At 43.6% G+C, this 25,898-nt stretch overlaps 3 protein-coding genes across 3 annotated transcripts; 1 reads left to right on the forward strand and 2 right to left on the reverse strand.

Moving 5' to 3' along the window:
• Nucleotides 1–4,171: 4,171 nt before the first annotated feature.
• Nucleotides 4,172–11,875, reverse strand: LOC123403985 (disease resistance protein Pik-2-like). The gene is made up of 4 exons (XM_045097889.1): nt 11,790–11,875; nt 10,629–11,698; nt 8,886–9,506; nt 4,172–6,236 (listed from the first exon to the last, which is right to left on the reverse strand). The coding sequence occupies exons 2-4, from the start codon at nt 11,682–11,684 to the stop codon at nt 4,317–4,319; spliced, it is 3,597 nt and encodes a 1,198-aa protein (XP_044953824.1). The 5' UTR covers nt 11,685–11,698; nt 11,790–11,875; the 3' UTR covers nt 4,172–4,316.
• A 3,664-nt stretch (nt 11,876–15,539) lies between these two features.
• LOC123403996 (glycosyltransferase BC10-like) lies at nt 15,540–17,329 on the forward strand. Its single transcript, XM_045097898.1, has 2 exons — nt 15,540–16,015; nt 16,582–17,329. Exons 1-2 carry the CDS (start codon nt 15,566–15,568, stop codon nt 17,212–17,214), a joined length of 1,083 nt encoding a protein of 360 aa, XP_044953833.1. The 5' UTR covers nt 15,540–15,565; the 3' UTR covers nt 17,215–17,329.
• Nucleotides 17,330–18,160: 831 nt separating this feature from the next.
• Nucleotides 18,161–21,336, reverse strand: LOC123404005. Its single transcript, XM_045097907.1, has 2 exons — nt 18,279–21,336; nt 18,161–18,189 (listed from the first exon to the last, which is right to left on the reverse strand). The coding sequence occupies exon 1, from the start codon at nt 21,334–21,336 to the stop codon at nt 18,322–18,324; it is 3,015 nt and encodes a 1,004-aa protein (XP_044953842.1). The 3' UTR covers nt 18,161–18,189; nt 18,279–18,321.
• Nucleotides 21,337–25,898: the final 4,562 nt, after the last annotated feature.

Genomic DNA, 25,898 nt, shown 5'->3' on the forward strand with positions numbered 1-25,898 from the left:
GGTGTCTTGATATATTTGACATAGAGAAAATTGTATAAAACAATTCTCTTTAGTGCATTATTTAAATGTGAAGAACATGTTTTCGGTGGAAATGGGCAGAGCTATACATGTATGCAGGGTACTAACTTTGTGGAGATTGCTAGTTTTTTTAAAATGTTTTTTCATATATTAGTTTTCTCTCGGCCAAAGGAAATTAGTGATTTGAAATATGTATTTAATAAGCAGTATTGTGTTTGTGTACTTTCCATTAGGTTGATTTCATATATTTGTATTCTGGTTTTGTGCTTTTAGGATTATAAATTGCACAGCCTCAACACATAATAGATGCTTGATTTCTCGCAACACTAAGTGTAGTTGTATGCTCCGTAAATAACATGGTGTAAACACATAATGGTTCTTTGTTTTTTTATATGATAAGTGCAGTTTCATTATCTTCCTGACGTGCAGTTTCCCTTAACCATAAGTAGATGTTTTACTTGCGGAATTATTTGTCTACCTAACTCAGCCAAAATTGTTGTGCTTCTCCGCAAAAGCCAGCTCAACCATCACGTCACACTATTTTTGTGGCCCGCCCACGACCTTCATTAGCTATGCAAAAAGAAAAACTAGCAAGATGGATCCATGCTCGCTCTCCTCTGCTCATCTCAAGTAGCGCCACAACGTTAGTCCAGACGTCCCAACCAGAATTGATTAGGCGAAATGGCAGGCATAGCTAATAAAAAAAAAATCAAAAACAGTAGTGTGCAAGAAAACAAACCTAATCCACACATGTGGAAAACAATTTTGATGTAATAAGATCCTTGAGCACGCTGAATATATGTCACCCCACATTAACTGCTTACTTCAGCCTGAGAGCAACGATGGATTTGTTTTCCATGCCGCGGGATTGTTTCGGGAGAGGAAGACAATGGAGCATAGTACATGATTATAATGATCGATTATAATAAGTGTATGTTCCGCCTATTCTCCAATAAAGTCCAGTATATTATATGATTCATTCGTTCACTACAGTTGGAGAGGACGACATTTCCAAACTAATCTTATGTTTCATGGGTAACAATGACATACATGTGTGTGGGAGGTAGTATGTCAGTTATGCATTCAGCTGAGTTCTAGATACTACACGCTAAGAAAATGTTAAACGTACGAACGGCAAAAACATCTTACATTAGTGTACAGATGGACTGTTAAATGAGTGAAATAGTATAATTAACGGAATTAGTACCCTTGGATTTCACAGATAGAAAAGTTTGTAACCTATATGCACAGGCAGTTGATACTTGAATTCTATTAATATGTGGTTATTCAGAAAAGAATGAAAACAATTTTGGTCTTGGTCATTCATCTACACATATAGAAAATCAGTATGGATGTGGGATTCCCTAATAGAAGCTCTTGGCTTGTTGTGTCAGTATGAAAATAGTCCAACCACCAAAACTCACGGCATGAACGGATCAGTGCTCATAATTTTACTAACCACGTATACCATGATTCTATTAAAATGGAGCCTAGTGAAAGTGTACAAAAGCGCCATTGAAATTCAATGGTGTTCAGGTGCTTATTATATGAACTTCTCCTGATGACTCCAACACATGGAAATTAGCTCGAGTAGTGTCTTATTCGTTAATATTGAGAGAACCGTAATAATTGTTTATGCAAATACCACAGCACAGATATATATATATACACATAGTGGCATATTACTTTTATAATATTGTTCAAATAAGTCATTTTTAGGATACAGTCCTACAAATAACATTAACATGCATGTCTACTAAATCTTTGGTTGATATTTATTAGGAACTTATATAATGTGAGGTATTTTATATTCTCGTGCACATGCATTAGACATTCACACACCTCAAGTCAGAGGTCATCACCAGCTAGCCGGATTACAGAGTGAATCAGTTAACTGCTTAGTATGCTATATACAGTAAGTATACGCCATCATGGTATGAAAAATCAATCACCGATAATTAAGGCTAGGGTATCAATGCAAGAGGCATCAGGTGAGACAATTAATAAATGAATAGTGTGGTCGCTTAACTGAAAGAGGAAAGCTTAGAATTTTCCCTACCGCTGTCAAACAGTGCAACTGATTCCCTGGGTGGTGCAAAGGTTTTGATGTCGAAGAGGCGTATGACATGCATCTTGCATATGCATCCACAGATTCACGGGCATGCACTTCAGGGAGTACGCATGGCTGTCAGATCGCTCTCCACCACAGAAGATCAAGACAACAATGTGAATTTTGAGGACATAATCAAGCAAAGATAAATTTGAATCCCTGCCGTAAAGCTCACATATGCCATGTCGATTCAATAATCAAAAAACCAATTCTAAGAGAACTGTTCAGCACAACACTAACTGAGATACTTGAGTAGCTAGCCAATGCATCTCCATCGCGTGGAAAGCCTAGACGGGCAAGAAATACGATGATGAACGGCAGGTCCGATGGATGACGACGGCGGCTTGTTGGAGTTCATGCGGATGGTTGAATCAATCGATATATATAATTATGGACAGCTTCGACGTCCAGCCAGTAGTAATTCCATCGAGAAGAAAAGTAAGAGAGAGGAGGGAGGGACGTGGAGGGAGGGACATGGAGATAAAAATCGAAGTTTATTTGCTTGTTTGATGGCCTTCGTAGTTGCAATCCTTTGTCCTGAAGTTACCATAGCTGCATTCAAGGCTGCTCACGAACAGTAATCCACACGTACGTCAACCAATTGCATGTGGTTAGCATCGAGAGGACAATTGGTTAGAGATTGCATCAGGTTGTTTTTTCTAGTGATAAGAGAAAGAGCCCGTGGATCTATAGATATATATTGAGACGGAATTTTAGAACCAAGAAAAGAGATCGTGGACTTATAAAATTGATTTTTTTCCCAGGGATTTAAAAAAAGAAAAAGATAGGATTTTTTTTCTCGAGGATTTTATGGATTGATCTACACCGTAATAATTCGATCCCACCAAATGAACGGTTGATAATTTCTAATTAATGTGAGAATTTTCTGGGAGTCACAAATTAGTATAAGTATAGATATAGATATAGATATAGATATAGACTAGCAAAAGAGCTCGTTCGTTGCAACGGAAGCAAACCATACAACACATCTTAACCTAATAATCATGACTTCATATCTTTATTTAAACTTACTGCATAAATAGAATTTAAAAAATGTTAGATAAGTAAAATAACATCATATTTAGATTATACACATCACTATAGATTCAAATTACATTATAAATAGAAATCTAAAAATTAAATAGGTAACATACATTAGATTTCGATTCAACATATTTTTTGAATGAAAGTTCATATGTAATAATTTAAAATTAGAGTTACAGTTTTAAAAGATATAATTGTTTACAGTATTTGTTAATTATAATTGAACCGCGGATTAATTAACAACATGGATCGGCCTCGTTATGAAAAATGGATTGTACGCTATTGATTAAAATTATAGCATAAATATTATTTAAAAATTATTAAATAAATAAAATAATATTATATTTAGATTATGCGCATCACTATTGATTTAAATTACATTATAAGCGGAATTTTAAAAAATTAAATAGATAAACTAACATTATATTCAGATTTTACATATTTTTCTAATAAAATTTCATATATAATAATGTAAAATTGGAGTTACTGTTTAAAAGATATAATTTTTAAAAATATTTTGCACTTATAATTGAACTACAGATTAATTAATTAAAAACTGTAGGAGTGTTTTCGAAAACATACGGAAAATGATTGTTTTTTTACTCAAGTATGTACTGCGGGTTTATTTTATAAAAACTGAAGGAGGTTTGTACAAAAAATCCAGAAAACCATTCGTTTTCTCACTGTGTTATATACTGCGGATTGATTTCGGGAAAGCACAGGGGTTTCTTGTAAAAACGAAAAAATGATTCGCCCGTCACTTAAATCTGGACTACGGGTTGATTTTGAGAAACTTCAGGGTTTTTTTTGCAAAACGACCACGACGGACGGAAGAAGCACTGCGTGCTTTATTATTAGGAGAAGATATAGATGTGATCATGCTGCTATCCCAGACACATTCCAGATACATACATGATGAACCGTCCGACGCAACCTACGCATAATTACGGGTCATATGCGACTAAAACGAATCCTTGACCAGTACGAATGGAAATATCAACGATTTATTTATCATAGATGAACTTCCAACAGAAAAAGGAAGAAAGAAAAACTGCACGTAGATACTGCACAGCGCACACAAATGAAAATACGACAGTACGCCTAGCTTGCCTTGGATTGTTGGGCGTGATTGACCTCTGAAGCTTTAAAAGACCCACTTCACCACGGGTAGATTTGGGTTCTTGGTGAGCTCGGTCCTCAGGTATTCCAATTCGGAACCAAAGTAGCCATGTTGTAGCACAACTTCCTTTAAGCTAGCTAGAGAGAATAGCCCTGAAAGGAAACCACTGTCGATGTATGCAGTCTGACGAAACTGGAGCACCTCAAGCCTCGGGGTTGTTTTTTGTTCAAACTTGACGGACTTGAGTCTTGTTCCGTATCCCATGCTCAGCTCCAACACCACCAGGCTCGGGAACATCCCCTTCTGGAAACTGAGACGGACCTCTTCACCCACGAGTGACTTCTCCAACAGATGCAGGAACACCAGATTGGATAGATTCCCAAGGATTTGTATGGCAGCATCGTGCTCTGTTATCCTGGAGCTCCGCAGCTTCAGCGTAACCAGATTCTTGAGCCCCTGGATCCATTCCGGCAGTTTGGCCAGGTTGCCATACAGCTTGAGGCTCTGAAGTGTCTCCGGAAACGAGAAGTCTCCATCCAAGCAGCCACATAAACCTGGCTCCCCCTCTGACCGGATTGACAAAGATTCCAGGCGGCTCAGGCCAACAATTGCCGAACACAACTCTTGGCCATTTACCTTATTGACGCCAGTCACTCCCAACTTGCGCAGTTGGGTGAGTCCTTCTATGTCCTTTAGTATGAGCTTCCCTTGCCGTCCGATGTTCACAACAGCCAGTGTGTGCAGGTTTTTAAGTTTTCTCATCCCTCTGGGCACTAGCACACCATACAAGTCGAGCCGCATAGCCACAGCAGGAAAGCCATAGCAGCAAAAGGTAGTGCATATGTCATAACTGTTTAAATCAATATCAGCAATACACTGAACTGCACAACACCCTAAACAACATATCCCCATAATGACACACAACTCGCATGGGCGGTTATTTATTTCCTCGGGTAAGCCCACAACTTCTTCGATATCATCATTAGCCGGTTTTCTGCTAGTTCGAAGATAGTTTAGCTTCCGAAGCTTGATGATGCTCTTTGGCAACTGGACAATCCAAGTATCTCTGACATCTAGCGTCTCGAGTTGCCTCAGGTTGCCCAGTAAATCTGGCAGGTAAGAAATATCACCACATCCTCTTAGAGAAAGATATCTTAGGTGAAGAAGCTTCCCAATATCCTTAAGGTTATGAGGATATAGACCTGCCGTGTCTTCCAGGTCTAGCACTCGTAGCAACCTCATCTTGTCAAAAACAAAAAATGACTTCCACTTTCCAAAACATGTAATTGACCGTAGACGGGACATGTCCACTGTGCTCTCAAACTCATTCTTATCTCCCTCCCAGTTGCTGCTTATAGCCAGGTGGCGCACCATGGCCTGGCTATTTGAGCTGCAACCTTCCTCCAGTGTAAAAACAAGATTTTCTTCCATCGACTTGGAGACACCAATTTCACGGATAAGATCATGGACTTGGCAGGAACCAATTCCATTTCTACCAAGAATTGATTGTTGAGATGGTAGGATCATACTCCTACTTATAAGTTCCATGAAGTAGCCATCCGCTATTTCCTCCGCGGACTTACCACGCACCCCCCTTGAGTAACCCTCTGCACTCCACCGACGTGCCAAGCGTCCCCTTCCAACCTTGTAATCTTCAGGAAAGATGGGCATATATAGGAAACAAGACTTGAGGTGATAAGGTAATCCATCATAGCTTCTCATAAGGACGGTCCTTATATACCCAAGTTCTGGATTCATCTCCAACTCAGTGCTCATACGCTCATTCAATCTCCTCCATTCCAGAGAGGATTTAGTCTGGTTCGACAAGAATCCACCTATGGTGACTATTGCAAGTGGAAGTCCGCTGCATTTTTTTAGGATCAGATTTGCTGGTTCAGACAATTCAGGATATTGCTCATAGAAATTGGTAGTCTTCCCAAATACCTGAAATTTATACGAGTTCAGATTTTCTTAGTACTTAGAAAATGAAATGCGATAAAAACTAGTCATTCTAACTTAAATAGTAATAATTGGATGGTTTACAGGTTTTCTGCTACCTTTAAAAGGTGCATGATACTATTAAAATAATTAATTAGTGAATGTTATAGAATTTCCGAAAATGAAATGACCAAAGTGCACCATCGATCCTCATTTGTTTTGATAGACAGGTGAGGTCCTCTAAGTACCGGTACAAGGAGATTCGTTAAGCAAAAAAATTGCTTGAAACTCAAGAATTTCTTTGCATTTGAATCAGAGCTTCAGATATACGTAGCCATTGGATATACAGTCAAATTTTTACTACCTGATCGATTCTTTAACTCTAACTATTTCCATGGCTATAAAATAAAATAGAGATAGCCACATTACATTCCTTAGTGAAAGATATCTTATTTATTTCGAACCTAATTCCTGTGTAAAAATATATTTCTATTAGTGATATCTGTACATGTAGTGCATAACGAGAGCTATTTTTTCTCTATACGACAAATGTTAAGATCCTCCATGTAATTATTTCAATCTCTCAGTCGTCCGATTAGGGGATATGCACGTGTGGATGTATGATCACCACAACATATATTTTTCAAAGAGAGCCTTGGCTCAGTCATTGGGCATGCGGTTGTGCAGCCCAACGACCCGAATTCGATTTTTAGAATTGACAGGTGATGAACAAGGATTTTCTCTCATTTATTAAAGAACAAGTTTGGTGCGTGATGAAACCAATCATTAAAAAATATCTTGATACTCATTTAAAAAAAAATTAAGGATCATGTTTATCTCGGTACTCATACTAATTAAAATGGCCTCTTCCCCTCCCTCGCCGGCGCCATGGGGCTCGGCCGGGCCCTTCGTTCCCCTGCGTACTGAGGGTCGACGCAGCGCCGCCCTCTCTGGCGTGGGAGTGGCGCGGACGCCGTGCGTCGCGACGCGGCGGCGAGATGGTGCTGGTGGGCGCCGGCGCGCTGGCCGGGCTTCAGGCAGCGGGCTGAATGAAGGTGTGTGCGGGGGGTGCCGGTGGTGGCGGGGGGCGCGGCCAGATCTATCCTGCGGGCGCTCCTAGCGGCGAGGGCCGGGGGTTGCGTGGGTTGGTTGCTTCTCCTTTGTTCCGTAATGGAGGAGGCTCCGACGTGGTGGTCGCTCCGGCGTGCTGGCTCGTGGTCGCTTGGTCCGATGTGGTTGCTTGGATGCGGGTGGACAGGGGCTGCTGCTCTGGCGGCCGGCGATGTCTGAACCGGTCGCTGTTTTTTGGCCTTCATTGGTGTGCTTCTCTCCTGCGGGTTCTTGGCAGTGCCGGTGTGGTCACGGATGAAGCTGGTGGAGGAAGATCCAGATTGGGGGAACCCCTTGGACAGCCACGGCCGACCACGCCGACAACGACGCTCAAGGGCGCTGCTGTTCTTCTTGGAGACGCCGGTCTACGTCTGCTCCTCCACTTCCCACCTCCCTGCCTCTTGGGTGAAAACCCTAACTCCGGTGGGAGGAGGCGACGTCCTTGACGCTGTGACCTTCCTCAAGGCGTCGCCTTGAGGGCTGAGTGGCGGTGGGCACTGTATGGGTCCTTGACTGTTGTTGGTGGTGGGCACTCCTTCGGGGGAAACCCTATGATCTTGTCTTCCAGATCGGACCATGGCGGTACCGTGGTGCCGTTTCTCTCTTGGGAGAATCGTTTGTGGAGCAGCACTGAATGACAAAGGCTGGAGGTGGAGCGGCTTCGTCTTGCACGGAATTTTGGTGGAGTTGTCAAGTCATGCCTGGCCGACATGTGCTACGGTGAGTCGTGCCTGATTGGCGGGTGCTATGCATGACGGTTCTTCCAGATTCTTCCCGTCTGAACGGATGAGCGCAAGGCGGTGGCGCCGTTGGGCGCCATGGTGGCGTCGATGGATGTTCGTACTCGCAAAGATGACGCGAATCTCTCTCCTGAAGATGGGTCAGTGGGCCGATGATGATGGCGGCTTCTAAAACTTGTGTGTGCGTTTTAGGTCTGCCGCACCGGCTGTTGGTCCTGATACGTTATGTGGATAGATTGATGACAACACCAGTTTTAGATATGGGGAGTGAGAGCACTCCATATTATCGAGTTTGTAGGTATGAGTTGTGGCTTCGAATAGATTGATGTATGTTCTTGTCAAACCTTGGTGGAATAATTAATAAAGATGACTGCATGCATCGATTGATGCAGAGGCCAGGGTTTAACCCCCTTTTCTAAAAAAAAACAGCATATATTTTTCCGGCAGCTATTAACATTAGTGATATAGGCATGTATTTATATCAGTTATGATCAATCATGTGCATATTCTGTCCAAATCTAGTCGGTCCATCTGTATTTACATGACATAATTGCATTTCTTGTTTAACTTTGATTATCAATTTGATACACGAATCAAATGTTATGAACTAAATTAGATTAATGACAACTTAATTTTCAATACAAGTTTAATGGTATAATTTAGTCGCACTTAACCATGTTTTGTTCATCAAATTGATTGTCAAACTGAACCTCAAAATACGTAGGTGTCACATAATGTTGTACAGTGGAAGTATAGATTTCCATAAAAGAAATATCCAAACAAATGGTTAAGACACTATGTGTACCTTTTCGGTGAAGAGGTCAAGTGCACTGCTATGTCCTAGACTTTGCAGCTCGTACACATTTTCATGTTTCCTTGAACAGTGTATAGCAATACCCTTTACCCTTGTGGTGACTATGATCCGGCTTGATGTTTCCATCGCAGGAAAATGTGGTATTATAATGTCCCATTCGGCATTGGACGATAGATCATCAAGAACAATCAAGTATTTATGTCCTGCTAATTTTGTATCCATTTCTGAGACACCGTTGTAGCCAAACTGTGTAGCTAAATCCTTGAGGAGAGCGTCAAGATCGAAAGGACGCAAAACTGTCACACAAGCACGCTTCTCAAACTCCCTGCTGAGGTCTTGACTTTGGTAGACATCTCTGACTAGTGTGGTTTTTCCAAGACCACCCATTCCCCACACACTGATCACTTCAAGTTGTCGGCTGTCTACATTTGTAACCAATTTAACAATTTCTCTTTTTTCAGTCTCTCGCCCAATAAGCTTGGATTCCTTGAAAGCTGCGAGCAAGGTCGGTGTGCGATTGAGTGTCTTCATATTGGCGGAGCTGTCACCACTGGCAGTATCCGCATTTGAAGTAGACACGGCCTCCATTGAATCTGTGCCATCTTGGGAACCCTAGACACAAGGAAAGATTTAGGTGTTAATTGCTTTATTTTGTCAAAGATGATGTTTAATCTGAGTTTCAAATCTTACGAATTTTACATGATAAAATTCATTCTTAAACAATAATTAAATATCTGAAAAAATATTTTCTTTTTTAATTTAGTCCATTATACTATACTCCCTCCGTCCTTGTGTATTAGGCCCGTGTGCAACTTAAGCACGTCCTTTCCTATTAGGCCCCATAATTAAATTTGTATAGATCGCATTGGAAACACAGATTTTCTCTCGGTTTCCCTCCCATTTGTGCGTTGGATGGATATAATTAAGAGGAGAGAAATCCTAGGTGATAGGATGTATATATATATATATATATATATATATATATATATGTGTGTGTGTGTGTGTTGAAAAGGAGAGAAATCCTAGGTGATAGGATATATATATGCACCGTTGGCCTCTGCATCTGGGAGATGCATGCAGCCATAACCCCTAAGTTTCATGGGAATGGATGCCCTTACTCCCCTTGCTTGCTTGCGGTGGATATGGCAGCACACCGCAAACATGATTTTTCTAGCATTACTGCCAGGTAATGGTAATGAATTCACTGTGCTTTGACATGTGTGATGTAATCAATAAATCTCGTAGGCGGTGTTCAATGGTTATGCAATTATTCTGAAAATACAGTTTGCGAAGAGTAGTTCTCTAATTATTTTGAAATTAAGTGAAAATACTGGGGTATTGATCTAAATGGTTATGTGGAGTTAGTTCCTAAATACTCCCTCCGTAAACTAATATAAGAGCGTTTAGATCACTACTTTAGTGATCTAAACGCTCTTATATTTGTTTACGGAGGGAGTATATGTATGAGTTAAATGGTTCTGAAATGCAATTCACGTGGACTGAAACTATCTTACTTAAAATGCAGTTTTTGCATTTTATATTTAGTGAATCATGACTGAAATTAGACGATTTTTTACTGATATTGTTGTTTGTTTATTTTATTTCTCATGTTTCGTTTCTTCGCATGAACCTTAATCAATATGCAACTTGAAGTGGGATTCATTTAACTAGGAAATTGAACTGAAATAACAATGTAATAGATTTAGAAAAACAATTTTCAGGATCTCAATTTACCTTTTCGTAGAAAGCGTAAATATTCTCATCGGCAAAAAACCGCATATACTCTGGCGCTGCATCATCTGGTCCAACACATAAGCTTGCAACTCCAACTTGCTCTGCGGACACTATGATGCGGCTTCCTTTCTTGCTATCCCGGAAGCATGGCTTAAGGTGAGCCCAGTCTTTAATGGTGTTTATGCCATTAAGTACAATCAGATACTTCTTCTCACTCAAATATTTCGTGAACTCATCAACCAAATCATCTTCATTCATCATCCCCATCCTCCTCAGTACTGGTATCTCTAACGTTGTTTTTCCTTTGTCCCCTGTTCCCTGAAGAAAATTTACATGAAACTGTTCTATAATTCTTCGCAGGAACTCAGATAAACTGAAAGGACACATGAACCCAGTGATCCAGGCTCGGCACTCAAACTTCATGTGTACATTTCGATCTTCATAGGCACTTTTAATGACGGACATCTTCTCAAGATGGCCAGTACTTGTCCCAGACACAGCGATGACTCTAAGGTTGTCATCCTTCTTGTTGATCAAACGAATCAGATCTACTTTAGCTTTATCATGTTGCCGCTTCCCTTCATCCATGGCAGACATCTTTGCACTAGTGATGCCAGAGTTGTCACCAAAAGTGGCAGCCTTTGAGCCAGGGCCCTTGATGAGGTTGTAGCGCATGTTCCTCTGGCTGACATCCTCCACATTGGCTCTGAGATCCTTCATCTGCTTGGCCACACGACGCCGATCTTGAAGTGTGCGACAGATACGCCACCAAGACTGCTTTTTGAGGCGGACTGCGAATTCCTGGAGGGTGTCCTCGACGTCATAGGCCACGTCCCGGACTTGCTTCACCCACACCTTGACGACCCTGTCGTCATCGAATCTCTCTTCGTGGGCGGCCATAAGGAAAGCCTGCATCATCTCGAGCTCGTTGGTGATGAAGACTTGATCTTGCCGGACTCCAAGTTGCAGAGCCACCTCCTCCGCGAGAGCGGATTTGGCATAGCCAAGCGCTCCATCCAGCACGGACTTTCCAATGCTGAGCGCCGTGGCCTCCATTAGCGCGGGCAGTACTGTTAAGGGTTTAAGCTGGGTGTTAGTGCTGGAGCTTCAGCAGATATTAGAGTCAAGGAACAAAGAACAATAGAGGTGAAGGAAGCAAACCTTTGCGGTAACAACGTCCTAGACGGCTATCAGGACGCCCTCGAGTTGGAAAAACAGTACTCTCCGAAACGAGTAAGCACGTACAATCTGCAGCGCAAAGAAAATGAAAATAAGAACTACTTCAATTGACGATCCAGTTGCTAGAATGCAAGAGAAAGACAAGAATTACCAGCAGCGAAGAGGAATGGATGACTCTGGCTGCATCATGCTCCAACCTAACAGAAGAGCACTGAAGAAGAGGAATGGATTGAGATTCTTTGCTTCAGGTTGTTGCCATTGATTCCAGTTCCATCCTCACAAGCAAAGGTAAATGGAGAGCAGGCGTAAAAGAAGCTTCTTTGCTTCTCTGTGAAGCATACGCATCCATACGTACATGCATGGTGCCTTTACACTTTAGTTTCCTTTCTTTTGATAAAGATGGATTCCATTCTTCCTGTCTGGTTTACATGTGATGATTCTTGGAGTAGGCTTGCTGTACTGGATAAAGGCTACAGTATGAGTTCCTTTGAAACCTCTTGTTCTCATTGTGGACACACAGATATGCAACGTTACCCTTGGCCATACTCAAATGCATGGGAGTGGATATGGGCACACTCATCAGGGGAGCGGGGTAAAAACACCCCATCAGCATCGCGAGACGACACAGCCCTAGGGCGGACTCCCGTGTCGCTCCCAGCAGCGGCCTCGGAGAACCGTAAATCGCCGCCGCAGCCACCCCACACCACCCCCCCCCCCCCCCCCCGCCGCCGCCGGATGGCGCCGCCGGGCTAAGCCCGTGCAGCGGCAGCGACGGCGGGGCCTTCTCCATCTCGCGAAGAGCTCGGGCAGCGCGGTGGTGGCCCACTTTTCGGAGATGCAGGGCGCGGTCTGTCTTCGGCGACTCGCCGTCGGTGCGCACGGAGGAGGGGGCGGGCTGTCGGCTGCTGGTGGTGCGTGAGCAAGCGCGGCACGGGACTGCGTGTGGGCGGGCGCGGATCTGGTGCCGTCGCCGGCGTGGGGCTCACGCGGATCTCGTCGGTGCGTGCGGCAGAGGGGAGGTGTTGTGCTGCCAGGCACGGCAAGGAGAGGGGCTGGTGCTCGGGCGCGGTGGGCTGGGGCCGAAGCCGATCTGGCCCGTTGCGGTGGCGGGCAGTCCGCTTCCCCGATGTAGATTTGTCGGGGTAGTTTTGGCTGGCGACCTACTGGGCGCGGCCCGAGGGCGTGATATGAAAAAGTGCTTCTGCCGCTATGGATTTGGTTTGTAGGAAGGCTGGTCCGGTCTCTGGTTTGGCTGTGGCCGGAGCAGTCGATGGCGGTGCCTTCGGGCACCTTCCCTTTGTTAGAGACATCGACGTTGCAGCCCCTCCCCTCCCATGCCCGACATTCTTAGGGGGAAACCCTAGATCTGCTCTTGCGGATTGGGCGATGATGACGCTATCGGCTTTGCTCGGCGTCGTATCTCCTCTTCAGGACATCGTCTTGATGGTAGACTCGGCTAGAGGGACCCGGTGCTCATGTTGGTGGTTGGCGACGGCTTGTGTAGCATCACCGTGAGAACAGCAGAAGGACCCTTTACATGCAAGTTCGTCACGCAAGTCATGGTCGCCAACCTCTCGAGATTGAAGTGGCATATGTTTGCTCTATCGGATATAGTGTTCCTCTTGGATGTAGTCGAGTTCGCGGATATGCTTGTGGCAGCTCGGATTGATACAACGGTTTTTGGTTTGCACTTTTGTAGCGGCGAAAGCGTTCGAGTGCCTGCCCGGGTGTGTTGTGGGGTGTTGGTCTTCTGAGGTTATGTATTTGTTGTGGTGCTCTAGCCTAGTTGTTAGGTGTTGTTTTACGTTTTCGGCTGGTTTTCCTTATAAAGGTGGCATCCCTTTTTCATTCTTCTTCTTTTGGCACTCGCCTTATGCGGTACATTCCTCCTCTGAAGGTGTTATTTGTAATACTTCTTCTGATCAACGAATTTGGCAGCTTTCTTACCAACATAAAAAAATGCATGGAGCAGTTCTAATTTGGCAGAGCTGGATGCAGCGAGACAAAATTACCCATAGGGTCGTACCTAATATAAAGTGCAAACACTACACCATTGCATCAAAAGCAACCCTGATCAGTAAATTCGGCTTTGACCGTGCAGCCGCCTCCAGTCTCCCCTTCCTCCGGCCACCGCCACCACCACCTCCCCGAGAAGCAAGGCCGGGGCTCCCTGTGCCCGGACGCTCGCCCGTACCACCTGCTCCGGCGGCCGTGTCGAGGGCCCAAATGGCTTAGCGAGGAATGAATCTGAGACCAAGGCCGCCTCCTTCATGTGGTGGCTGCCTGCTACCTGCTGCCAGCGACCACGCGGCAGATCTCCTCGGCCGGTCCTCCTCGGGATCCATGGCGCCCTGATGCGCGCGGCGGAGCTCCTGCTTATTCCTACCTGACTCCTTCGTTTGCTATAATTTGTCCATTTAAAAAGTTGCATTCACGTTTGGTTTCAACCCGAGTTCGTCGATTTTTTTCGCTACAACCGGCATTTGATTTTTGCTGCATGACAGATCTGACGGTGAAATTAAATTCGATCTGGCAGATCGGACCGCTCGTGTGCAGCCGGCCGTAAGTTTCGGCGGGGGCGCAGAGCAATGCCCATCATTGTTTCTTATATGCTCCATTTCTAAGTCGTCGGTAGCCAAGAAGCCGTTGGACAATAGAGAGAAGACCAAAATGGTTGCTGAATTTCAGGGCGTCCAATGTCTGTTAAGCATACATTCCCCATATTCAACGCCCCCTAAGTAGTCTACTCTGATTTAAGCCTACGTATGAACAAGTTTATGTAGTAGCACGTCAATATATATGTATATGCATGCATCAATCAACATGATCCCTAAAATTCAAGAAGATGCACCTCGATCTGATTTCAATCCGTGGAATTCCAGAAACTTGATGTGATGATGGATTACTTTTAGTCGCCCTTCACGGACACCTATGAAACACATTGCAATGCATCTCCAACATATCTAGGCATGTATGTAAACTGCTATCTGAGCAAGGTCAGACTATAATAGAATCATCAAATACCTTGTATGAAGTAAAGAGTAATCATCAAATACCAAGTAAAGAGTATTACCGAGAATCATGCCTTGCTTTGTAATTAGACACGGTTAGCAAATTAAATTTATTATAAGAAAGAATGGATGAGTAGTGCAGTTAAGGGTTCTAACTAGACGCGGTTATCAATGATTAATACCACCGGCAAAACTTGGAAAACGCGTGGCGGAGTAAGCAAAACAGGCTGAACTAATTAAAAGGAATGCTTGGGTGGGTTGCTTCAGTAGACTCTTTCTTCAATAGGATATGTTGCTTCAAAAAATGTGCAATGCCCTGTTGAAACTTGCTAGACGTCGCTTCGATTTTGACTCAAGTTTCTTATATACTCCACTTTTAAATCATCGGGAGTGAAGAAGCCATTTGAGAATGCACTAGAGAGAAGACCAAAATGGTTACTGGATTTCTGGGCCTCCAAGGTCTTCTTAGGATATACCCTGCGTACGTACCCTCAATTTATTCAAGCATACGCATGAACAGATGTAGGAGAACCATGTCAATATATATATGTATGTATATATATATATATATATATATATATATGTGGACGCATCGATCTACAGAAGTCAGTTGCGTGTAAGTGTAAAGGTAAAATTAGTGGTCAACCGTTGGCTAGGTATTTAAGTAGCTACTATAAGCAGTGGCAAGCTCAAGCCAAGGTGAGAACAGCCATGGCGAAACCGTGGGGCATCCTCCTCCTCGTTTCCATGGCCTTTGCGCTCGGCATCGCGTCCAACTTTCTCCTCCGCTTCCTCCCCGCAACCGCGACCATGATCCAGCTCATTGCCGCCGACCTCTCCGTGCCAGCACTTGTGCTGCGGCCGCCTTCGCTGCGGCTGCTCGGCGACGACAATGCCAAAGAGAGTGGAAGCAATGGTGGCAACGAAAGCTGGCGCATGGTGATGCTGCACAACATGACGGACGACGAGTTGCTGCTGGCGGCATCCATGGCTCCACGGATCAGCTCCCTGGTGCAAGGCGCGCCCAAGGTTGCGTTCATGTTCCTCGTGCGTGGTGAGCTTCCACTGGCGCCACTGTGGGAGAGGTTCTTCCACGGGCACACAGGACTATTTTCGGTTTACGTGCACCCTGATCCGTCCTACCTCGGCTCGCCGGAGAAGGGGTCAGTCTTCTACGGCCGCCGGGTGCCCAGCAAGGTGAGCTATATCACTATATATGTGCCTATTTACACCCATCTCCTAGAATCAAATATAGGATTTGGTCGTTTACAATGCAATTCCAATCTAGCAGCAGGGTTCAGTTTGTTGGAATATAGGATGTTCTAACCCATTAACGCGTGCACATAACCTGCTCGGTTCGGTTTGTTGGAAACTTGTGAGCACTCTTTAACATACATTACCATAAATATCTACCCCCCCCCCCCCTCGTAATCAAAATATAACATGGTTTTACAGTTTAAATTGAACTGCAAAAACTTTATATTTTGTTACCACTAAAAAACTTTAAGATTGTGGGAGTATACCCTGGTTTACGTGCACACACCCTGTCTATGTCATCCACCTTTGAATCAATATCTTTGATTTTTTTTCATATTTATGATGTTGAGCTGCAAAGTTTCAGTTTAAGCATTGTTTTGACTTGGATAAATAAAAAGGATGAAGTTGTGTAAGATAGCGGTGTAGGTATACCCATGTTCATCCACATGACTTTAAAGTCTATGGTTATAAGAGGATGGAGTTTAATTGCTGATTTTGGTCCGCAGGAAGCTCGTTGGGGGCAATCAAGCATAGTGGAGGCCGAGCGCCGGCTACTCGCAAACGCTCTACTCGACACCACGAACGAACACTTCGTCTTACTATCTGAGACATGCATCCCTCTCTACAACTTCACCACGGTCTACTCCTACCTCATGCATTCCACTGGTGCCACCTCCTTCATCGACCTCTTTGACAACGCGAGTTCTCGCGGACGCTATAAAAGAGCCATGGCCCCAGCCATCACGCCTGCTCAGTGGCGTAAGGGCTCCCAGTGGTTTGCTGTCGACCGGAGCCTCGCACTCCGGGTCATTGAAGACGTGACCTACTTCCCGGTTTTCCAACGCCACTGCAGTGCACCTTGCATCATGGATGAGCATTATCTGCCAACATTTGTCGCCGCCTCTAGGTGCAATGGGAATGCAAATCGTACACTAACATACACCCGATGGACGAGGGGACCACATCCTGATAGCTATAACGAAGTAAGTGTTGGTCTTCTTGAGGGAATGAGGATCAACAAGAACTGCACCGATGGTGGAGGGAACACATCGGTTTGCTACCTCTTTGCCAGGAAGTTTCCATCACGCGCGTTGCCGGAGCTGCTCAGGCTGGCGCCCAGAGTCATGCGATTTGGGTGAGAGCAAAAAAAACTGTAGTACATTCTCAAATTGAAGGACATGTGATCTTTTGTTGTGAATTAGTGTGTGATTTATTGTACAACTAGATAAAAATTTGCCATTGCATTTGGTGTGTCGGGGATACAAAAGTGATAAATTAGGGGGCAAAAGGCGGAATTCACTCTAAATTTAACCAGAAAGAAATATGTCTGTTTTTTACAAATCTCAGCGTCTTTTCTTTAATATATAAATCCCAGACCTGTGCAATATATAGGTTTCTTCCTAGTTTCCTTCTCTTTATAAGGAGAGTAGAAAAGCAGAGCAAAATACCCACAATACATGCATCATATAGTGAAATGGGTCTTCACAAATAAAATCAGCGATCGATGCTGGTAGGAGTACAACACACTTGAGTCAAGTACAGCATCTGAATGAAATAAATACTCAAACCACTTAAAGTCACAAAGCCACACTTGATATTTATACATATACCATGCTAAACACCAGTATTCATTACTTATTTACTTACAATAAAATAGTGGATACTCCAACAAAATGTGTTCAACTGATTCCACAGGAGATAAAGTGGTTGGACAACAATAACCAGAGAAATTGGACTTTATTTGGAAAAGAAATCTAAAATCATATGGATGACATGAGGCTGTATACGGAGGCAGGGATGTGTATGTAGGTTGCATGTATGCATGGATGGAGACTGCAGGGACAACGGGGTCGACGGACACATGGGTGGTTCACATTATAGTATGGATAAATGGTGGAACACTCTTAATAAGGTAGTGTTGATAAAAGTACTCTCTGGTGTATGGTGGAACACTTAAGGTAGGAGTGGGAGGAGTCGGAGGCTCCAGCACCCTCGGACGTGGAGTTCCTTCAACAACGGCGTTGTCATGGTGATGTCGTTGTCGTGGAAGTGCTGGAGCAATGGAAACTTCTGGAGACGTAACCATATATACAGCACGGACGTATGGTGGAACACTGTTAACAAGGTAGTGTTTAAGAAGGAATTCGGTGGTAAATGCATGGTTTATGAACGAATGATAAATATGCTGAGTGAAATCACATACCGACTGATGGACGGAAGGATGTGTTGATGGAGCATGGGTTGATTCATCTGAGGTAGCTGCTCATCTCGGCGCGCTCGTCGAAGGAGGCGAACTCCGGGGGAAGCTTGGGGTCGTAGTTGTCGCGGTGCAGGGGTGAGCCCCACTGGAGCTTGCTCCACCAGCTCCTTTCCCCGTTCACCTTCACTATCTCCGGCTGGAGTCCTTCTAGGAGTGGGAGGCGTCGGAGGCTCCAGCACCCCCGAACATGGAGATCCTTCCACACAGGTGTTGTGATGGTAGCGTCCTTGGTGTGGAAGTGTTGTAGGAGTGGCAACTCCTGGAGACGTATCCTTTGGAGGCATGGCAGCTGATAAGTATCATCTTCCGTATAACTGCTGATGAAAATTGTCTTGAGGTTGTAGCAGAACAGGATGTCAAGTGTCTTGAGGCATGGCAGAGTTGCTATATGTGGCACCACATGCTCCAATCTTGGGCAGTCCTCCAAGTGCAGGTGCTCCAGTGAACTGAAGGTATAATGGTAGTATTGTGCACATAACGAGTCTAGACTTTTGAGGTCACAAACATGCAGATTCAATAGATTTTTTAAGCCATTGGTTTCATAGAAAACCTTTGTCATTTTATGGCACCGATGTAGCTCGCATTCTTCCAGCTCTTGAAAATCGATCTCCCGAGAAAAATAGTCGATAGAAGAAGCACATGTCACCGTTATTGATTTGGTGGTAATTAGAAGATACCTTAAACCATCAAGTGTGGACTGCTTCCCAGTGATCTCCATGTGGCGCTCACTTCGGCGAAGGGGAATCGTAACCGGTGGCACCATTGCAATTTCGTCTGCATAAAAGCTTCCGTACACATCCACATAAGTTGATTCCTTCTTCACTAACTCCTGCAACATGCTACTGAGCATGCCTTCTTCATCTTGCAGATGCATGCTGTTTGTAATGCATGGTGCGACACGAACATAGAATGATTGGAGAAACCGTCCTTCTCTTACTAAATCGACAACAGTGTTACGGAAGCTATGGAAGAACTTGGGGTCAGTAACACACACATGGGAAATCTGATTAGAATGATTGCCATTTTCTTCTGAAGAATGATCCAAGTAAAACACAGCCGGGAGTCGGTCCAGCCTATGCCAAGGAAATCGCCTCAAGGAAGGAACACCAAGCAAGAGCAATCGCCTAAGCTGGGGAATATTAGGGATGTCAGCAGGGAGCTCCTTGATAGCTGTACCAGACAAATCTAGCTCCTCCAAAGCACCAAGATTCTTGATCTCGATCGACTCAAGTTTTTTACATCCTCGCAAAGACAAGTGCCTTATGTGAGGTGCGCCAATTAGCATGAAGGATATAAGGCTAGGATGCCCTTCCAATTTCATTCTTTGGACCCTAGAGGTTTGTCTTGTGAGTGACACCAAGTTCTTGTTGTCAATGAGCTTGAGCGACTGCAGCTTCTGCATTTCTTCAAATATCTTTTTCGGAAAATATTTTATTTGAGTCCCAATGACCACAAGGGTCGTTAAGCTGGATAGAGAAGCCATGGAAGGAGGTAGCTCCACAAGGTTGGAGCAACTGGTCAGGATAAGCTCTTCAAGGTTTGACATGTCCTCGAAGAAATCGGGGGGGAAAGTAGTTATTTCTGAATAGGACATGTCCAGATGTATTAAATTCCACTTTTGGTTGGCTACATCTTGTGTCAGATGGGAAAAAGGAACTCCATTCATATCAAGAATTTCAAGCAGGTATAGAGTCGATAATGGTGAGTTTGAAGTAGTATTTGTTGATGTGTTCGTGGGACTAATTGTGGATGAATAAGAAAGAGTTTTTAAACCATGACAGCCTCTGAGGGAAAGCAGCCGAAGGTTTGTTAGGCAACCTATGGATGAAGGGAGTGATTTTATTGGAGTATAGGAGATATCAAGAACACGAAGAAAACAAAGCTTGGGCAAGAAACTGTCCAGCTTGGAAAGTATGAGTGATTGATGTGAGCAGCCTCTTAGAATAAGTGTAGTTGGGCCCCTTGTTTCCTCTGGTCTCAACCATTCTCGGCTTACATGCCATCCATGGTCACCATTGAAGGAAATCCATTTCTTCTTGTTATCAAAGAGTTCATCAGGTGTGATGCTTTCTGCAATGAGGCCGTGGTATAGAAAGAATTGTGCGCCGGTATTGGAGGCTTCATAAGCTTCAGTAGCAGGAGAAAAAGGTAGCTGCAACAAGGAGTACTTGTGAAATGCTTCAAGGATGACCCTTCCAACTCGATGCATATGGGAACATTTGCTGCTGATGGTATTGGTTTCTTCGTCTTCCTTGATGGTCATATGAGGCTGCGGGATGACGCCTTGGGTGGCCCACTGGTGGATGAGCTCCTCCGAGGTAACATCCACCACTTGTGAATGTCCAACAAACAGCGTCATGGCATAGTGGAAGCAGTCGAGGGATATGCGATGCCAGTACTCCTTGCTTCCTTGATGCATCACACTGTGTATGTGCTCCGCTGATTGATGCATTGCATAGATGATAAGCACGACAACCAGGTCATCTGATAGAATGGATATAACTCGATCATCTTGTGACTTGCTCTTATTGTAGACATCACGAGAAGTCGTCGAGATGAGCCACTGAGAATATGCCCAGCTAGGTGGAGGAAGCCCGACATCTTCTAGTGCTAAACTGCCAGGCTCAATGGGCCACTCGAGGTTCTCAACCACTAGCAAGTACCTCTTGGTTAAGAGTTGTTGGATGATCTGAGGAACTATAGTTTGCCGCACGTGCCATTCCAAATCTTCAGAGGTACCACCGTCATCGCACCCGTAGGTGTAGTACTGTAGGTCGTCGTGCTTTTCTTTGAGCCTGTTGTATGGTTGGCCGAGCTGACCGAGCTCCTTTGCTGCAGCGATGGCCAATTGATACTTTGTGCTCATGATGCCTCTTCCTTGGGCTTCCTCTGCCGTCGGCGTGGGCTTCAGACCCACCTTTATCACGGGATTGAATCCTCGTTGATTCTTACGCATTTTCTTCACGGCCAGACCTGATATGGCTCGTGTGAATGAAGCCATGGGCCCCACCCCGACATTCCAACGCACATAAAAAGGTCTCAGTAGTTTATTCACCAAGCGAGAATATGCGTACGTTTCATAGTATCCATTAAACCTGACCACATAAGCAAATACATTAATTATTAGCACTTACGTAATAGAAAAAACAGTATGCGTCCGTTAAATAGTATCCGGCTGGCGAACATCGATCTGTCAAGCTTGATCGTGCTCATGCGTGCATGAAAACTCAAGCTTTTTTATTACTTCCAGACTATCTCTCGTACTTGTAAAATTGAAAAAAAAAATCAATATGCATACTATGAGCAACGGACACGGAAACAAGCCGTTCTATTTTATATGCCAACAATCGAAACTAAGCGGAATACACAAACACAATGCAGATGCACAATCTGATTACTTCCTTCACGTATGAGGAGTGCTTCTTTAGATTTCTCCTTTTGGCAAAGTCTGAATAGAGCAATTCGTTATATTTTATATGTGAACAATATAAACTAGCAAAATCAACAATGCACGATCACAGATTACTAAGCATGGGGAGTACTTTCTAGATTTTTCTTTCTGATAGTTGAATTATAAGCATATTAAAACTGATCTTTTTAATCGTGTCACACCAAAAAAAACAAAGACAATATTACATAAATGCAAATACAAGAACTGTGAAACTAGTGAACCTCGAAAAACAAAATATTATTTTAATAGATAATTGATTACACATTTTTAATTAGGGCATCTTCTCAACCAACAATTTTAGTGTAAAAATGTGCAATAGTAATCGACTATTTTTTAAGAAGCAGATAAACACCCGCTAAATTAGAAGGATTGATCAACAATGATTTGCAGCTTTTCACAACTAATTTAGCGAAAACGATGTTACCAAATGCAAATGCAATAATTGTAAAACTAGTGAACCGGCAGAAAAAAAACAACATTTTAATAAATATACGGTTTAAACAATTTAAACTGGCAGGTTTTACAGATTTCAACAGAAATGACATTTTAAATATGCGGATAATTGAAGTGTAAGAGTAGCACTAGTATAATCTACTGTTTCTTCAAAATAACATGATTGATCACAAATTCTCATGGAACATTTTTGTGTTTAAGATTTGCATTGTCAACAACAAATTCCAGCTTTTGATTATAAAATCTGAAGTTTTTAAACACGGGAAATCAATATCCAAACCAATAAATTGAACTTTTACGTTGTGCATGGTATATATTTTCAATGAGAAATGAATGATAGGTGATGTGAGTGAAATGAGTGATAGGTGATGTTGCTAAGCGGACGCATCCAGAAGACATCGTCTTAATCTTAGGATCCAATGGATGTCCGCCCTTTGTCCCTTGCACAGAGACTTCCCGACTGTCATTGACAAGCTAGGGCCGGCTCCGATACGGCTCATTCTGACGGCGGCACATTGACGGCTCATTCTGACGGTGGCACATTGACGGCTCATTCTGACGTCGTCAATGGTCATTCGTTGGTCCAGAGACCTCGAAATAATGTTTATTATGTTGGATGCTTTATACTTCTAGTGAACTTTTCTAATAAATGTGAGCCCTTTTAAAAAAAAAACTACTTTTAGAACCCAGAGATACCGAGAAGAAACTGCATTTAGAACCCAAAGGTACGCAGAAGTGTTTAGCGACACAACACACCCTAATAGCATCTCCAATAGTTCCCGCACCATTTAGGGAAAATTGGTGCAAAAAAAAGTTCTCTAGCTGTGGCAAATAAACGAAATAAACTTTGGGAAAGATTTTTAGGGAACCAAGACCTCACCTGACAACTTCCCTTAAATTGTATGAACACACCGTTAAACGACTTTTATAACAATTTTCTAATAGGAACTGTTGTTGATGCTCTAGTCGGGCATCTTCCTCCTAGTGCAACGCCAAAGGTGGCCAATTGGCCGGTCCTGATGTGCTGGCTTCATAGCCCACCTACCCGGCCTCTAGTGGGCCTGGCCTGACATATTTATAATTAGGTTATGTCGTCACATGGCCCGCCTAGGGCCAAGGCTCGGCCGCGAACCTTGGCACGCGTGTGGCACGGCCATATAGCCGCGAACCTTGCACGCGTGTGGCACGGCCCATATAGCTTTTTATATTTATATATACAACCCAATACACTGAATTTAAGCCCAAAACAGACCAATAGGATGAATCCTATAGGGACAGCATGTTAAACGTGATGTGGGTGGCCCGTCTACTAAGGGGGGGGCGTGCCCAAGCACGCGAGTGTAACATATGGGTCGGCATGGCACGCTCATAGGTGCCCCCCCCCCCCTCATGGATTGTTTAAAAAAATATACTCGCGATATGGTGGTGGCCTGCTCTCCTTCGCCTAGGTGTCCTCTCCATGCACGAGTAGGATTCCAAACAATGGGACTCATGGTCTCTCACCAAGCTACCTGCAAGACATTCTTTTGGGAACCCGAAGCATGTACGAACTAGGCGGGTGATCTCCCTGTGGGCCTCCAAGGTTATGCATATACCTATGCCCATATGGCATGCATAGTGGGTACTCCCTCCGTTTCTAAATATAAGTCTTTTTAGAGATTTCACTAGGAGACTACATACGAAGCAAAATGAGTGAATCTACAGTCTAAAGTGTGTCTATATACATTAATATGTAGTCTCCTAGTGAAATCTTTAAAAAAACCTATATTTAGAAATGGAGGAAGTACATAGTATATGATACGATAGTATGACTACCCAGCATCGGTAGTTGTGTTTTCATCTAGGCCCAGACTAATGAACCCATGCAGGATGGCCAGCGGAATGACCAAAGAGGTGCTGAAGTAGACAAGTAGTGATGAAATCTTTGTTGGAAGCTAACGTCCACTGGCATTTTTACAGTCAAGACTTTCTACTTGAGTCTCATTGATACATCAACTTTGTCAAAATCCAACTATATTTGGAAGGTGAAAGTACCATTGTGTATCATAATCTTTATGTGGTTTGTCCACAAGAAGGTGAACCTTACAAGAGATAATTTGGCAAAGAGAAATTGGGAGGGAAGTAAAATATGTTCTTTTTGTGACCAGGCCGAAACTATCAAACACCTCTTTCTCTAATGTCCGCTTGCAAAAATATTATGGCAAAGAGTCTGTATAGCATTTGATATCACACCTCCAGATAGCATAAACACGTTGTTTGGGACGTGGCTAAATGGGGTTGACTTAATTATTGCCAGACATATTCATATAGGAGTATGTGCATTATTTTGGTCTATATGGAACTGCAGGAATGATGTCACCTTTAACAGATTATCAAATATAAATTTCTTGCAGGTACTGTATAGCGCATCTGAGTTGATCCGTACATGGTCATTACTCACTCCTGCGGAAATCAGGGAGCCTTTGGTTACTGGGTCTATCTGGCGGGAGACGGTAGCTCGGGATATCTTAAACCGGTTTGGATGGCGGTCCAATAATAGGATAGATGGTTAGGCATCTGGGCCTATGTATGCTAGTTTTGGCTCTTTTTTGTATTACTTTTTATATTTTAGCTGCCTGCGTGCAGCCTTGTTGGATCCTTTCGACATTTTGTGGATTTATTTAATAAAGTGGGCGCATGCATCATTTTGATGCAGAGACCGGAGGTAATCCTCCTTTTCTAAAAAAAGTAGTGATGAAATGACGGACTTAACCAGCATCGTGCGTCCAATGGTGGTAATGCTCTGGCCCTCATTGGTAAACAGCTTGTTCGCAGCCTTATCCTTGAGGAACTGGAAGTCCACTGTCTTCAGCTTCCTGACGGATAGAGGGAGGCCCAGGTATCTGAGGGGGAAGGCCGTCTTCTTTGCCGGAAGGCTCTGCCGAGTGCACTCAAGGTTCAGGTGATGGCATCTGATGGGAACAACCGAGCTCTTGTGAAAGTTGGTGAACAACCCGGTGATCTCCCTCAAACTGTGCAAGATTGCAGCCCGGTCAATCAAGCAGTTATGTGGGTTTTGATCTAGTTTTCCTTATAAGTCGGGCCAACAGTATTCTTCTTCTTTATGAAATCGTAGGAGCAACCAGCCCTCTTGACAAGGTTTCGTAAAAAAAGTCACATTTTAAATGGTTTGCCGGTTAGTAGTTGATCTGATGTCTCGTTGAATTCTGAGTGTTTTGTTATGGATAAAACAGGATACATTCAGTAAACAAATATGTCCCAAAAATGGGGGAAAGGTACTTTCCAAAATACACCACATAATCAAATTGAACCACGTTTAATTTAATTTATTCATCGACATGTGGGTCCAAATCTATTTGAAAATATTTCTGTTGACTTTTGTTGCATGTACTCCCTTCGTCCCATAATATAAGAGCGTTTCTTATATTATGGGACGAAGGGAGTAACATCTAACTCTATTGAGGGCCAGGGGCTGAGCAACCTCAGCATAGGATTTCTGCCCCCTGCTTCTATGGTAGAGGTATTGGGATAGGCAGGGTATTATGTCATACACGTGCGCGCGCGCACACACACACACACACAAATAGAGACATGGGTAACAAATAAAATGCACTTTCTAGATTAACAAAGGAATGTATAAGTTTGGAAGTTACAAAATC

This window comes from Hordeum vulgare, chromosome 1H, assembly GCF_904849725.1.
Source record: "Hordeum vulgare subsp. vulgare chromosome 1H, MorexV3_pseudomolecules_assembly, whole genome shotgun sequence".
Lineage (NCBI taxonomy): Eukaryota > Viridiplantae > Streptophyta > Magnoliopsida > Poales > Poaceae > Hordeum > Hordeum vulgare.